At 39.3% G+C, this 14,964-nt stretch overlaps 1 protein-coding gene across 1 annotated transcript; it reads left to right on the top strand.

Moving 5' to 3' along the window:
* Positions 1-1,905: 1,905 nt before the first annotated feature.
* On the top strand, positions 1,906-14,964 carry LOC135480779 (peptidase inhibitor 16-like). Its single transcript, XM_064760704.1, has 9 exons — positions 1,906-2,037; positions 6,687-6,864; positions 8,437-8,513; positions 10,022-10,205; positions 10,834-10,967; positions 12,032-12,126; positions 13,474-13,506; positions 14,079-14,181; positions 14,840-14,964. The coding sequence occupies exons 1-9, from the start codon at positions 1,964-1,966 to the stop codon at positions 14,847-14,849; spliced, it is 888 nt and encodes a 295-aa protein (XP_064616774.1). The 5' UTR covers positions 1,906-1,963; the 3' UTR covers positions 14,850-14,964.

Genomic DNA, 14,964 nt, shown 5'->3' with positions numbered 1-14,964 from the left:
CGTATGTTCAAAGTTTAGTCATGCTGGCTTCCTCTCCGGCCGTATCTGGGAAGGTCTGTCACCAACCTGCGGATGGTCGTGGGTTTCCACGGGGCTCTGCCCGGTTTCCTCCCACCATAATGCTGGCCGCCATCGTATAAGTGAAATATTATTGAGTACGACGTAAAACACCAATCAAATAAATAAATAAATCAAAGTTTAGTCATGTGTTTGTTATTTACATTTCAAGAATCGCTGAGTAAGTTTAAGAAAACGTTGCGCGCATGTTGGTATTGAAACATTTCTATGAACTCCTTATTTTTTATATTAGGTTTTTATTTATAACAATGCAGGGCCTGTTCCTCCTAGATACTTATTTATTTATATACTTATTTACTTATTTGATTGTTGTTTTACGCTGTACTAAAGGGTATTTCACTTATACAACGGCGGCCAGCAGAGGAAACACGGCAGAGCCAGGGGAAACCCACGGCCAGGTTGCCCTTAGACCTTTATGACTGAACATTCGTTAGTCATTAGTTAAGTATCAGACTGAGAGTTCACGTAGACAATATACCTTGATGGTTTACTTTTAAAATCATTATTAGGTATAGGATAGAGTAAAGCTCCTGTAGTTGTAGCGAAAGCTGTTTTCGAACACACGACTTAACTGGTAAAGGACTGATCAGAGGCATTAAGAGCTACGCTTTGCACAATGAGCCAGCGTGAAAGAACTTCAGTACATGGGAATTTCTGTTTCTTTGACAGAGTAAGCAAAGCAAGCCACCCTACACACAATCAACCAGTCCAATTAGTGCACATCATAAACAGAGCCGTTTACTGTACACTCATTCTATGTCGAAGTATGAATTTATCACTCGTTTAATCTGTCAATCCAGGCAGTTAGAGAGCAAGCCATCAGCCATCTCCATGACCCATGCGAAGCGATGGCGAATAAAAAATGGAAAAAAGAATACACAACGTAAAAGATTGAATAGTTTGTGAGGCAAGGTGCGAGGAAGGAAACGCTTTATCATGCAATAAGTGGCCGCTTTGTGTACTTGTGACAATATCAAAGCGATAAAAGCAGACCAAATCGGTGATATATGGAGGAAATTTGACATTTGATAAACATTTCGACCCACATTTCAAGAGGAATGTTGTCTCCCGCCGCACGAACTGCAGTCTTTTTCTTTTCTTCATATATACATTCCAAACATTCGAATTTAAAGTACAGCTGATATCCACTGTATACATTTTTTGATTTTACGTTGTATATATACCACTTTAAAATGAAATTTTCCTTTTTGTCAAAACTTTCTAAGAAAAACGTAAAGGCTGTGTGTCACAAAAAAAATTACATGTGATATTAGTTCAAAATTCAAAAATTGCGTCAGCAGAAAAATGTTTACTTTCAATCAGTTCCATATTTACATATACATCTATGAGAAATCCTTTGAAGACAAATTTATCAAACGAAAAACCTTTATAGTTGATATATTTGTGGGATGGAATATCATCTTAATATGTCTAATTTGGCTGAAACGTTCTTTTTAAATCATATAAAAGGCCGTTTTAATGCAGGTTTTTTTTATTATAAGATGAAAATAGATTGACCAATTGTAGCCTACAAAAGACATAGATAACTGAAGGCCCAGTGATTCCTATAGGTTTAATTTGCCTATTTGCCGGTATGAGCTAGTTAATATTCATACGTTGATGATAAGCTATATAGCTACTATACTCCGTCCGCTCCGTCATAAAACGATTGACCTAACCACCAGCTGTGGATGAGTGCATTAGCAAAAAGGCTCAGTCTAACGGACGATTGAGTTTTCCTTTTAATAGACTGCCAGCTGGTCAATTTTGAACTCATCAAAGCTAAAAGGAACCCCGGAAAAGGGTATATATTGGAGCACTTGTGCAAAACTTCGGCACTTTCCCCAGGCAGGTTTAGCTATCAGGAACAGTCTTCGCCATCAACATGGTTTGGATCACGCTGGCATTTGCGCTCTCTCTGTTCGCCACGCTCTATGGCGCCCCAACTGATATTCAGGCGTAAGTATGAATGCAAATGTATCTCTCATTATTCATCAAAACAGAGAAATTAGTTATAGGACTAATTCCACCAAGCAATTCATGACTTTGAAATCAGAATTTGGAATACGTTCTTAAGATTTTATGAACTTATTGTTCATTTGTACCCAAATTGTACAACGTATCTTTCAATACCGAAAAATGAGTGTTGTGGAAATGTTTTAAATTTTGACTTGAGTCAGAAATGTGGAATCGGCCCCTAATGGTTAATTAATAAAACCATTCTTAGCGAGACAGCTTTTCACAGCTAACATGTAGGTATGATTTAATGTGGGGAAACAGACAAGAGTATGTTTAATCGAGTCATGATCTGAACGTGTTCCATAGAAAACAGACTGGTATAGTTAAATAGTCGTCCTACCTATGAATGTAGCTTTCAAATGACTCCCGAAAGGCCTAATTTTACAGGCCTCAAAAATCGTCTGGATTGTTTGGTATACTAAACATTGGAAACTTGTCCGTCACAAGACAAAAGTACTCAACGAATTTTCAATGCTAAAAGAGAGAACTTTTTAGATGTATATTACCCCAGCGTTTGTGTCTTTTAGTGGCAGAGGGCAAACCGAGTGGTCCAGGCGTTTGCATTTCAAACGTCCTGCTGCACACACGAAATGCAGGTTCAAACCTGCCTTTTGAAACGCAATTTGTAGAATGTTGACCACACCCCCTCCCCCCCCCCAACCAACCACCAACCAACCTCGCCCCCGTCTCATTACTTGTTGGAACTTATTGGAGGGTCAAAGACGCTCTTATGTACGTATGTCCACCCTAACGTTTGTGAGAGACCACTCAACTGTTGCATATATAAACGGCACGCATGAGAAAGTTCGTCAGTAACTTGCCAAAGGTCGGTAGTCCACTCAAGGTAATCCTCTTTCCCCAACATATAACATTGACCAATATAGTACACGTGAAAAAGTCTTGATTATGGCATTAATTAAGAATCGGATAAATAAATTGTGTGTCTTGGATTAGATGGTTACACAAAGGGATTATTCCATATAATCATTTACGTTTTTATGCACAATTGTTAATCCCTTGGAATGCCCTCTTTGTTCATAATTATGTAGACCTAACCCCACCATGCTAACATTTTATCTACCTTTAAAGTACATGTACGCTCAACCCCGCAATGTGAATAGGTTCTTTAATCTAGATTACAGCATCACCAATGCTACCGGTAGGAGAAGTTTTAGTATAATTTATAGCAACTGATCCGTCGTTAACACGTAACACAAAACGGTGTCATTATTTAATGATGCATCGCTTGACATTTATCATAAGGGGGATAGGACATGTTTTACAAAAAAAAAAAAAAAAAAACATATCCCGGGCATAGAGGTCTATTCCAGCGTCAATGAACAGTTCTCGAACATGACGTTAAAGTACAGTCATACCAAATGACAATGTATCCATTCATACAAACTATGAACTCTTTATACAACCTGACATTCTTTCTCAGAATAGTTTTGCTGATGATTGATGCCGTCTAGGTGAGAAAAGTTGGACAACGTGCCATGTTATTATACTGAACACCGAACAAAACAACTCTTTTTTGCATTAGTAAAAATTTCAAAGACAAATCATGGCAGATGGAAAGAAATGCCTCGTAGTTGAACACGTAAATAGAGTAATTAATGGCATAGATGCAATAATTATAGCATGATCACGTGATCATTACAGATTATTGCCTTATAGAAGCGGATTTAATACTCGTATTAACTGACGGTATTACCAATATATTTATATACATCTATAGATATATTTATGAATGAAGGCCCCAGATTTGATATACATTTATAGCCTTGTTGAAAGCATGAATGTCCATCATTACTCTGGATGCGGAAAATTACCAAATTACTTTGCCATAGTTGCAACATTATGGTTGTTATTTATAAATACTAGTGCCCTATGCCAGTCACATCTGCTACAAAGGCTGCCCATAGTGTAGAGGTCAAATTAATGATCCATTTTCACACCATCAAATGACCTTTTCCCACCGTATAGACCCCGAGGATAAACCAATACGGGCATATATACGGGTACAGGCCGGGTACTAGAATTAGTCCAACCGACTATTACGTGGGTTGGTAAATTCCCCTTAACCCAGGGCTAGGGGCTTAATAAAGACCCATGTACATTGCATGAACATGATGCTTTCATGAGCAACTAACATACCTATATTTGCTTTCGACCTGAAAATTTTTCACGAACTACGAAATTTCAACTGGCTGCCAGCCAAGAACATCGACTGGCTTTCCTGCATCACTAAAAACTTTTGACTGCTTCTCTCTTCTATGCATGTTACTGGCTTTATTTACTATTTACATATCCCTTTAGGAACCATTGTTTTAGATTGTTTTCGAAATGGGTCTTGCGATTTTCGACTTGGAACGACTCTTTATGATCCACGAGTGGTATACAAACGTTGGGCTTGACGCGTAAATTTCATTGCCTTGAGTGCTCATTTCACATGTGAATGTATTACACTGGAAAACTAACATGTTTTGTTTTTAATCTGAGAGAGGATGTTTTGTAAATCATTCGACATTTAAGTCGGTCGGTCGGTCCGCGAAATTTATATATTGACAACCTATCCCTTAACATGGGCCATTATAAATTTACGACGGTCCTGAGTATAAGACGACACAGCTATTGCGAATTGGTAAATATCACATAATCACCTGCGATATCAGGAATAGCGTGTGAAATTCATGTAAGCCGAAGGGGAAGTCTCTAGCGTGAAATTGCACGTTGAGGGGCTACGGTTGGATTTATTCATAGTCTTCAGTTCCACACATTCTGAGAAATCCATACATGATTGCCATGATTATCAATCTTAGTTATTTTAGCGTGAAATTCATGTATAAAGCCGAGTAAAAATTTAGAGCAAAAGTTGCGTGTCATGCGATACACTCGTGGTCGCGTGTCATTCCTATCTTACTGAAGGAAATTCAAGTTGAGAAGCGGGGTTAAGCATTACATGTTCAAGATTAGCAAACCAGGAACGATCAGACATGTTTGAAAAGAATACCCCGCCTTAACAGTATGAATATTCAAAATGCATGCAGTTACTATTGTACCTGATTATTTTACGTATTCCTGCTACACGGGGTGAATTTTATATGCAGTAAAGATCGCCACAAGCGACTGATCCCTTACCAGTGATGCCACGGGCGTACATCCAGGCCTCGCGGCTTCGACAGCGACTTTATGTGAAGAGGTGTGCTAGGAATATTCGTCATCACGTGATACCCCGCATCACGTGTCACTAATGTACCAAGAATGATGTCTGCATCTGCAGTGTTAATGGAGATATGGGCCAGACTGCCATACACGGAAGCGTCCCGTGGTGTTAGAATCGGGAATTATTGGCAACGCGTGACAAACCGCATTCAGTGTCATTGATGTATCAAGTATGATGTCTGTAGGTGCAGTATTGATGGAGATATGGGCCAGATTGCTATTCACGGAAGCGCCCGCTGGTGGTGGATCGGGAACACTTGATAAACCACATTAAATCTCATTTAATAAGCCAAGTATGATGTCTGTATGTGCAATAGAAATCTTTATAGAAATAAAGACTGAATAGCTTAACAGCCAATTGCAAACCACAATCTATGTTATTTCACGTGTGCCAGGTATATGCGGGGAATGGCGAGGTTTCCTTTCCTCCAACAGGAAACTTCATCGCCCATCTAGAAGTGGAATTCCTGAGAACTTTGTTAGCCGTCAGTTTAATAAACAAATAAATAAACTCCGGCCATTCTTGATTCCTCGCCTCCGATGTATAAATGAAATTTTCAATATAAGGAGCCGATTCCACAAAGCCATTTCTGACTGATTTAAAAATTTAAAACCTCTTCACAATGCTTAATTTTTGGTAGTGAAAGTTGAAATTTGGACACATCTGTCCAAAGATAAAATTCATGAGGTGGACAAAATCGTAATTTCTCAAGCCCGTAAACTGAGCGTTAAGATCGCATTTCAAATTTTGACTTAAGTCAGAAATGGCCTTCAGAAATTGGTCCCAGGCCCCAGTTTCGTGAAACGTACTTAGTTTTAGGTACCCAGTAGGTAAGTGCACTTCACATCGCTACACTGTCACGATTGATATAAACTTACTTATATGTAGCCATGTAACTGTAACATGTAATGAGGAAAATAATAAATGAAGACCCCTCCGGTTTCCTCATACACACTTAGACCTGACAGCCGTTGTAACAGTGAAAGATTCTTGAGTAAAACACCAATAAAATAATTAAATAGAACACGTGTCTATTTACCATGCAGAGCACCTGCTTTTCAATGGCTAGGACACTTGAGGTAAGGGTTCAACCCTGCCTAGGGACAGGGACTTTGTAGATTCCCCCTATCTAGGCCCTTGGTAACTAAGCGATCGACGACGCTTGTGTGGCGATTTGCGTCTCCACTTGTTTTCCACTAATATGGTGTGCATATAAATATGTTATATGTGGGAAGGGTAGTCAGTAATTTGCCAAAATCGGTGGTTAATAAACAAACCTTAAAGAGGTTGCATAAGTGTAAGATTACTGAGTAGTTAATTAATTGGTCCGTGTAATCAATTAATTGACTAATCTATTTCCTAGAGTGGAGTCGTCGAGCGTTGAGCATCGTATTGAGAAGAGGTCCCTGGAGCACCAGACTATGTTCCTGTCCGAATCATGCCCACGAGATTCCCAGCTAGACGGTAACCAGAAGGCCTTCATCACCGACTACCACAACGGTGCTCGCTACCAGAAGGGCAGTAGCAACATGAACAAACTGGTAAGTATAGGAGTTTAATAATACAAGCAATTTAACCACTAAGGCACTAATGTTTCCAAATACAAGTAGACAGCTACCACAATGGTGCCTGATGCCAGAAAGGCAGTAGTAGCAACATGAATAGCCTGGGGAGTATATTTATCATATGCTTATGCGTGTTACCCGCCTGATACAGAACCGTGTGATATTTTCTCGTATCACCATCCCCTGAATATTCGCACGCGTCGAAATACTTTCGCACTGGGTAACCTCTGGCTGGATTTTAAACCTGTCTTTCTAAACGGGAATTTCCATGCAGTCCAGACCTATTTACATGAACACGCCGTTTACTGTCCTTAAACCTTCGGGAAAAGTTTAATTTTCTACACTGTCTGCATGCCATATTATCAAAGGCAAACTGTTTATAATAATTATTTGCGTCGCTCTCTTGTGTCGTGTGCTTCGTGATTTTTTGTTTGACCAGATTCCATTCCGTGGCGCATGCGGCTGTCATTTCAGGCCAGATTTATCGTTCAAACCATCTGCACATTAAGTGTTCTCACCATTTTACCTCGGCACCAGCTACAGGAGAAAAGTTTCCAGTAGCATGTGGTATAAATGTCAGCCAATGGGAAATCCATAATGAAGACTATGGCAAAAAGTTTAACTTATCTGGCCGTTTAACAAACAATAGCTCTAGTTAAACTGCGTGTACCCCACTCCTTCATAGCAATAGCATAGCAACTCACTGGTCACACAAATGTTGCAAGCATCAACAATTATGCTGTAGCTTCTCATTGTAACGTTATGCAGGAAATAATGAGACACATCATTTCAAGTGCACCTGTCCCACGAAGCCTTCAACCTCAAGCATAGCCCTGTCCTATCAACCCAGTACATCCAAAGAAATGGACTCATATGTTCCATCCCGTACTTCTTCGTTGCAGAACGATGCCCTTTTTCACAAAATTTAACACACAATGTGAGCCATGACACTCGCACAAGGACAACTGGAGGGATTTACCAGGGAGCATCCTTCTCAAACTACACATTCGACTTGAATTTCTGCCAAAGTTCCGATAACAATTAACTTTGATGACGAACTTTCTTATGCAGAAACTTCAAAAGTTTTAAAAGACTTTCTGTCATCCACACCGGCGTGCAATTCACTAATTTTATAAATTATTGAAGTTACATATTCACTAGTAAAGTAGGTAAATTTTTGGCGCACACAAGTCTGGACTGTACTCTATTTAATTGCTTAATTAAATTCTTTGCGTATAGTAAACAAAATTAGTTCACTCGTGTAACCTAAATCCAGTAATAAGCTTGTGAAGATAGCTGTTCGCATTAGGTGGTTGGTGATTCGGAAGGAATGAATTATTATTTATATAAACTTAAATCAGGAATATTTCTTACCCTATCACAATAAACACACTTACAACGATGATGTTCACGCCAAAGATACATAGATACAAGGTATCACTCTGACTGATTTCGATGCTCGAAGGTAGGGGGCGCTATGATTAAAACAAAATGGTGTCTGTTTCAGTACAGCGTGTCTTTTATGTCTTTTTGTGTTTGTTCGTCTAGTTTTGGGATGACGAACTGGCTTGTCAAGCTCAGAGAGTAGCCGACAGTTGCGTTTGGGGGCACAACGATCTGAGAAAGTAAGTTCATGTCACACCTCAGTGCTCATATTTCTTAACACTAACGTTCATTTTATACCACTGCCACCACTACCAAATTTTGTACACAAATCTTGACGTCACTGGGGTCACGCCGATGAGACAAGAAGGAACTCTGCCTCAATCTTTGGTTCTGTTGATACTTTATTTACATCCGTTCTCTTTACTAAAATTATGCACGGGATGATTCTGACCAACACTGAAACACTTTTATTGATGAATGCTGATAAAATAGTTCCTCGCGAGGACACTGGTGATAAGGCTAAACCTTAAAAAGCCTATGTGGGTCGCGCAGGTCCAAAGGTCAAGGTTATCTAGTGGTGGAAGTGATATAAAGCAATCATAGTGAGCGGCAAATGCGCTGTAAGGAGTATGCTTAGTGATATCCCGCGGCATTCAAATCAGGAAGCATACAACATTAAATACAATTAAATGAGGAACGGGCAAAAGCTCCACCGGACAAAAGCCCCGCCGGACAAAAGCTCCCTTCTCGATGAAATCCTCACGATCATTATGTTTTTTTTTTGTCACCAATGAAATAAATAAATAAAAAAAAGTGTATGAAAATTTAGGCTACATGTTTTGTAGAAATTGCGTTGATAAAGTAGCCCTCCTGTCAATGAGTGTAACGTTAATGACCAAATGCATCATTAAAGGGATTCAGATTACGAGCCACTGTAATCTTTTTGGCTTTATTCTGAAACATGCTTCCATGAATCATTTGAATATATATATTTTTTTGGAGTTTTACACCTTACTCAAGAATATTTCACTTATACAACGGTAGCTAGCAGTATGGGGTGCTGTAGAGCCTGGGGGAAACTCACGACCAGCCACAAGGTGATGGCATACCTTCCCACGTACGCCCGGGAAGGAAGCCAGCATGAGTTAGGCAAAACGTTACAGTCGTCGCATTGATGAAAAGCTCATGGGTCATTGTGCCGTTCTAACATGCTAACCACTAGGCCACGAAGCTCCCCGTCTCTGAATTAAAAAAAAATTATTTGATTAGCGTTTTACGCTGTGCTCAAGGATATTTCACTTATACGATGACGCCAACATTATGGTAAGACGCAACCGAACAGAACCCGGGGGAAACCCACAACCATATGCAGGTTGCTGCAAGACCATTTTGAATTACTGAGGGAATTCTTACTCTGATATGATTGAACACAGTAAAGTGTTTTGCTTGACAAAAGTTCAGTGTCTCAAACTGTAGATTAACCGATCACCGTATGTTTGTATCAGAATTTTAATTGTTATATTTTAAAAAGCATTTCACTGTTATCTGAAACTATGTTTCGAATTTCTTCATACATGTACGCCTTGGTGTAAATTTAATCTGGTCCCGACATTGCTCTGTTGTTCGTGATAAAAAAAACCTTGTGCAATACAAAGTTCAAAACTCAGACAAATAGAGTGTGCCTAAATGAAAAGAAAGATAGTAAACAAATATTCAAATACATTCCCCATTTGTGTTTCATGTTTAGTGTTCCTGGTGGTAAGATGATTATTGGGCAGAACATCATTGCTGGCAACTTCAACTCCTCCATTACTTACATGGGACCCTCTGAACTGGAATATTACATGGATTTTTTCTACAACGAGATAGTTCACTATAATTACCCGGATTCTGGCTGCCTGGGAAGTGGAGAATGTAACCACTACAGAATGGTAAGTTATGCCATAACAACAAACCGTCAAGTTTGTTTTATTTATTTATTTATTTGGATGAGCGTTTTATGCCGTACTCGACAATATTTTACTGTTGTAGAGACCGGACAGAGCCCGGTTGAAACACTGTACCATCTACTAACGTACTAATTGAGTATAAACGCTTTCTTTCCTGAACATCAAGAAAGGTTAGATTATGGGAAGCTAGTAACATAATCAGGAGAAAGAAAACCAGTTTGAGAACATCAAGACTTTATGATCCTTCAAGAACAATTAGGAAAATATTTCAATTTTGAGAAATCTGCCCACCCACCACCACCCTCTCCACCCCCACAGTGAAAAATGCCTCAGAAATCGAAAATTTGAAAGAACAATTACAAAATATGAACTTTCTGATATTTATTTATTTATTTATGCCATTCATCAAAATGTTTCCTCATGTCAATGTTTAGCTGTACACTAAGGAATCCCAAATGATTGTTTTTTCTTTTATCTGATAGGGCCTGTACATGTACATGTATACTTGTATACGTTGTATCGTGGGGGGGGGGGGGGGGGCATTGCTATAATCAACCTACTGTATTTTAAGCCTTTTGTGGTGAGTTCACATTATCCTTTTTTCTTGTAGATGATGATTTATAAACAGACGAAGATAGGTGCTGCTTGTAACTTCTGCGAACTCTGGGAAAACAACAGCGGCATGCACGATTTCACAAACAGCCCTACTCGTGTCTCCTTCTGTGTTTTCAATTTCGAGTTTCCGTAAGTACAGCCAGCCCTTGCGGGCTTAGAAGCAATAAGCCGTCTACATCGCCCCTATGTTTACTTGACTTTACAAGAAGTTCACGTTGCTTCCACGCATGTGTAATATGCTATACACATCGGAACGTTATGCACACATCGGAAAGTTCGTCACTAACTTGCCAAATGTCCGTGGTTTACTCCGGGGTCGCTGACCCACTCCTAAAAGTAATATGTCGTACGGGCGAAATGCTCTTGAGCATAGCGTTAAATCCGATTGAAATCAAGAAATACACAATCGGCATCGTCTCTTCCAAAATTCGCCCTAAGAGGTTTTTAGCATTTTAGATATTTTCTTACCTTATTCAGCGACAGTGCTATCACCGTTTCCTGTGCTCGTTTTACATCACTGACACCAATGGACAAGGTTGACACCTGACCACACGTGCTTTTGTTTAGACCAGGTCTACCTCATCACTTATTGACAGATCAGTGAAGTGTACGATATCTGTAAAAGATTGCATGCATACCATGTGGCAACGGCAAATAAAGATGAAAGCCGGGGTTTTGCTTTTGCTTCCCGCTCTATCACCTCAGAGACCTTTGGCGTTGTGGCTTAAATTGATCGAGGTTTTTGTTCACAATTTTTCGTCTGGTGGTGGCAGTCCTGGGAATTGAGCGTATGGGGTGGCCCATGCGCTTTCCATCAGTATGCAATCAGAGGGTCGAGTAGTTTACACGTCAAAGGATGTTTAGGTACCATTTTTCGATTTCCGTTTTGATACATTAACTGATTTATTTGATAATTTATTTGATAATTTATTTGACTGGGGTGTGTATTCACTTTTGCCATGGCGGCCAGCATTATGGCGGGAGGAAACCGGGCAGAAAGAAAAACCCTCGACCATCCGCAGGTTGCCGTAAGGCTTTCCCGCAAAAAGGAGAGAAAGGCAGTAGGAGATGTACTTGTATTTGCGAGAGGCTCCGGTGTCATTTTGCTGCGCTAGTAACAGCCATTTGGCCACGTCCATTTTGGAGTTGTGAAACTAGTAATAGATCTGTCCTCGTGTTGTTTTGTATTTCAGCTTGTCGGGAATCAGCGGTGAGAAACTGTACGAAGAAGGCTCCGAGTGCAGCGAATGCTCCTTTGACTGGTCTAGGTGTGAAGATGGCTTGTGTGGTAAGACATCCATCATTAACTTCACTGAATTGCAGGAATCTTATACAAATTCTAACCAACTCATACCAATACGCAGGTTTCAAGATAGGACGTTATGATAACAGAGTGGTGTCCCTTTATGGCGAGACCTCTTTGCTTTATGGCACGATAGGGTCAGTCTGCCAATTTTAACAAGCATGCTGTGATACGCTGAAGATGGAAAACTAATAAAAAAGGATTAGATTGATTTTCTGAAATATGTTCTGTTGGTAGTTTGATCTAAATACGAACTAGTTCCACCCAAATACATGTTAGTGTTGATCATCCAATGAAAGCTCTCAGAACATACATATCTTCTCGTCACATGTTGTTTTTATAAATCCATGTTGTGTGATCAGTTGACCTGAAGTTTGCCTTGGCCTCTTAAGACCAGTACTCTGATTGGTCTGAACTGGTCTGTCGCTCTGGCAACTTCATTTGCCGAAATGTGTTACATGTCTTTGAACAAAATTCGCTTTACTCGTCAACCACTGAAGCCAGAGTGAGCCCTGCAAGGATAAGCACTCGTATAGCGATAGAGGTAAAGACGACAAGACCTATAATGCGATAACAGGGAAGTTTCGAGTTCGAACTATTTTCATCGTTAAAGGTAAAAGCAGTCCTATTGTATCATCTGACATTTTTTGAGATAATTGCTAGGCAACCTTTTTTCACTGATCACCTGTCCCGTCGTGTTTTAGAAGTTCATTTCCTCAGTTTTCTCTATCGTTTTTTTTTTCTTCAAACATTTTATTGTAAATGTGACAATAATAGATATTAGTACCATCTTCGACAGTTAACATGATAATGCAGGAATTGCTTACCCTTAGCGATAAAAGAGTTAAATTCATTATGTGCATTATATTAACGAAAAATTTAAGTAATAAACTGAGTTAAAACAAATCATCTTCGTAATGTGGCTTCATAGGTTTAAGACTTGGATATATGTATCCATAAGAAAGATGTGGAGGAATTCGTCTTCTGCATAGATGATCAGCGGTGACGTTGTCTAACTTTTACAAGAATACGGTTTTCAAAAGGGGTAACGTGTGAGAGATAGTGCAAAAACAGTAATCATTTTGGAAAAACAACATTTACCACGTTCAAAACAAAAATGTATGACTATCAGAGGAAAACGAAGAACTCCTGGGGCAAAACTAAGCGTTTTAAAATTTAAAAATGTATTAGTGATCTGATCGGTGGTTAACTCCACTTTTAAGAATTTCTTACTTCAAAAACAAAATTATCTACTGTTGAAACACAATTGACTATTCTTGTGCTAAAATTTCAGGTGAACATTTTTATTTTGTTACGTTTGTCTGTTTACAGTAAAATGTAACGAAGGCGAAACTGACTGCATAAGTAAGTATATTATACAGTTTCTATAACTGTAATAACCATACAGTATTTCAGAATGTCCACTTGGAAGGTAAAGAACTTTAGAGAAATTGTAACGCTTTGGTAGACTGGTGTGATGGGGTTAAATCAGCCCTCGGGCCTGTATTTCTTTGTCTTCTGTCCATTTGCCAGTGTACTCACGTTAAAGAACATTGGTACTAGGGAAGGTTTTTACGTGTATAACCACGTTACGGGCATATGTTAATAGATATGATTATATGTGTGGGTGCATATAATGTGTCTTCTTATGGCAGGGTGAGCCAGACATACCCCACCTAGTCAAGACATATACTGGTCCCTGGCCAATCAGTCCTGTCTCCATGCTCTAAACTTTCAGTGCTGAGCATGAAGCAAGGCGGCACCAAGTACAATTTTTAGTTTTGGGTATGTCGAATTACTAGAGTATGTGTATTATATTTAACAGAATAATCTGCTGCAATGACAATACATGTTCTAACATTACTCAGAAAACAGCCTTTTTTTTTAAATGGAGTATTTTGTTGAAAGCACGGCACCTGACAAACGTTTTGTTTCAGATACCGATGGATGCCAAGACCTCAGCACGGCCGGTACTTGTAATTATGTCAAGTCAAAGGGCTGGTGTGGTTATTATTTCACGCATTGCTTGAAGACCTGCGAGTGAGTATGCACCTCCATTGCTTACGAAACCATGGCACGCTGTTTCGGTATTTATTCTCTCTGAAGGAGTTCTCCGGCACTTCACAAAGTAAATCTTGTAACTCAAAAAGCAGCAGTGGGAATTTGGGACCACCTCTATATACATAGCCTTTGCATAATAATGTAGGCATGCATGTGTAATAACTTAAATTGAATCAAAAAATGTTGTTTATATATAAACATATGCATTTAATCTAAATTATGATATTAATATGGGGGGGGCGCGGGGCTCCATAGTCGAGGTGATAAACTTGCCAAGTCCAGGTTTTGCTTGCTTCCTCTCCGGCTCTGCGTGGGAAGATCTGGCAGCAATCTAGGGATGGTCGTGGGGTTTTCCCTGGGCTCTGCCTGTTTCCTCCCGCTCTAAGTAAAATATTCTTAAGTAAGGCGTAAATGTAGTTTATGTAGTTTTTATGTGTTTTCCATGTTTAAATATCATTATTCATTCATTATGACTTGCCATCTTATGGAAGTCACTGGTACGGTTAGCATCATAGGTAGATGGCATTATCATCGCTGCTCTGGTGTTACTCCCTGGGCAATCATATTTTATACAATACAACTGTTTTAACATCTATTTTCATAAACACATAATCTGTATTTTTCTCTTTTATTTTAGCAAGTGTTAAAAACTCATCCTGTTTGACCTTGGACAACTTGGAGGACGAAAAAGGAATGGTTTCACAAATGATGACTATGTTAAAAAGAAATAATAAATAAACTGATACACAAGTATGTAAATCA

This window comes from Liolophura sinensis, chromosome 13 (assembly GCF_032854445.1).
Source record: "Liolophura sinensis isolate JHLJ2023 chromosome 13, CUHK_Ljap_v2, whole genome shotgun sequence".
Classification (NCBI taxonomy): Eukaryota; Metazoa; Mollusca; class Polyplacophora; order Chitonida; family Chitonidae; genus Liolophura; species Liolophura sinensis.
The sequence above is the reverse complement of the archived record's forward strand: the minus strand, read 5'-3'. Positions and strand labels throughout refer to the sequence as shown.

Excerpts from the sequence above, each read along its gene's own strand:
- LOC135480779 (XM_064760704.1), top strand. The coding sequence starts at position 1,964 with ATGGTTTGGATCACGCTGGCATTTGCGCTCTCTCTGTTCGCCACGCTC. Across the intron at positions 8,514-10,021 it reads GGGCACAACGATCTGAGAAA|TGTTCCTGGTGGTAAGATGA; the intron begins GTAAGTTCATGT and ends TTTCATGTTTAG. Across the intron at positions 10,206-10,833 it reads AATGTAACCACTACAGAATG|ATGATGATTTATAAACAGAC; the intron begins GTAAGTTATGCC and ends TTTTTCTTGTAG.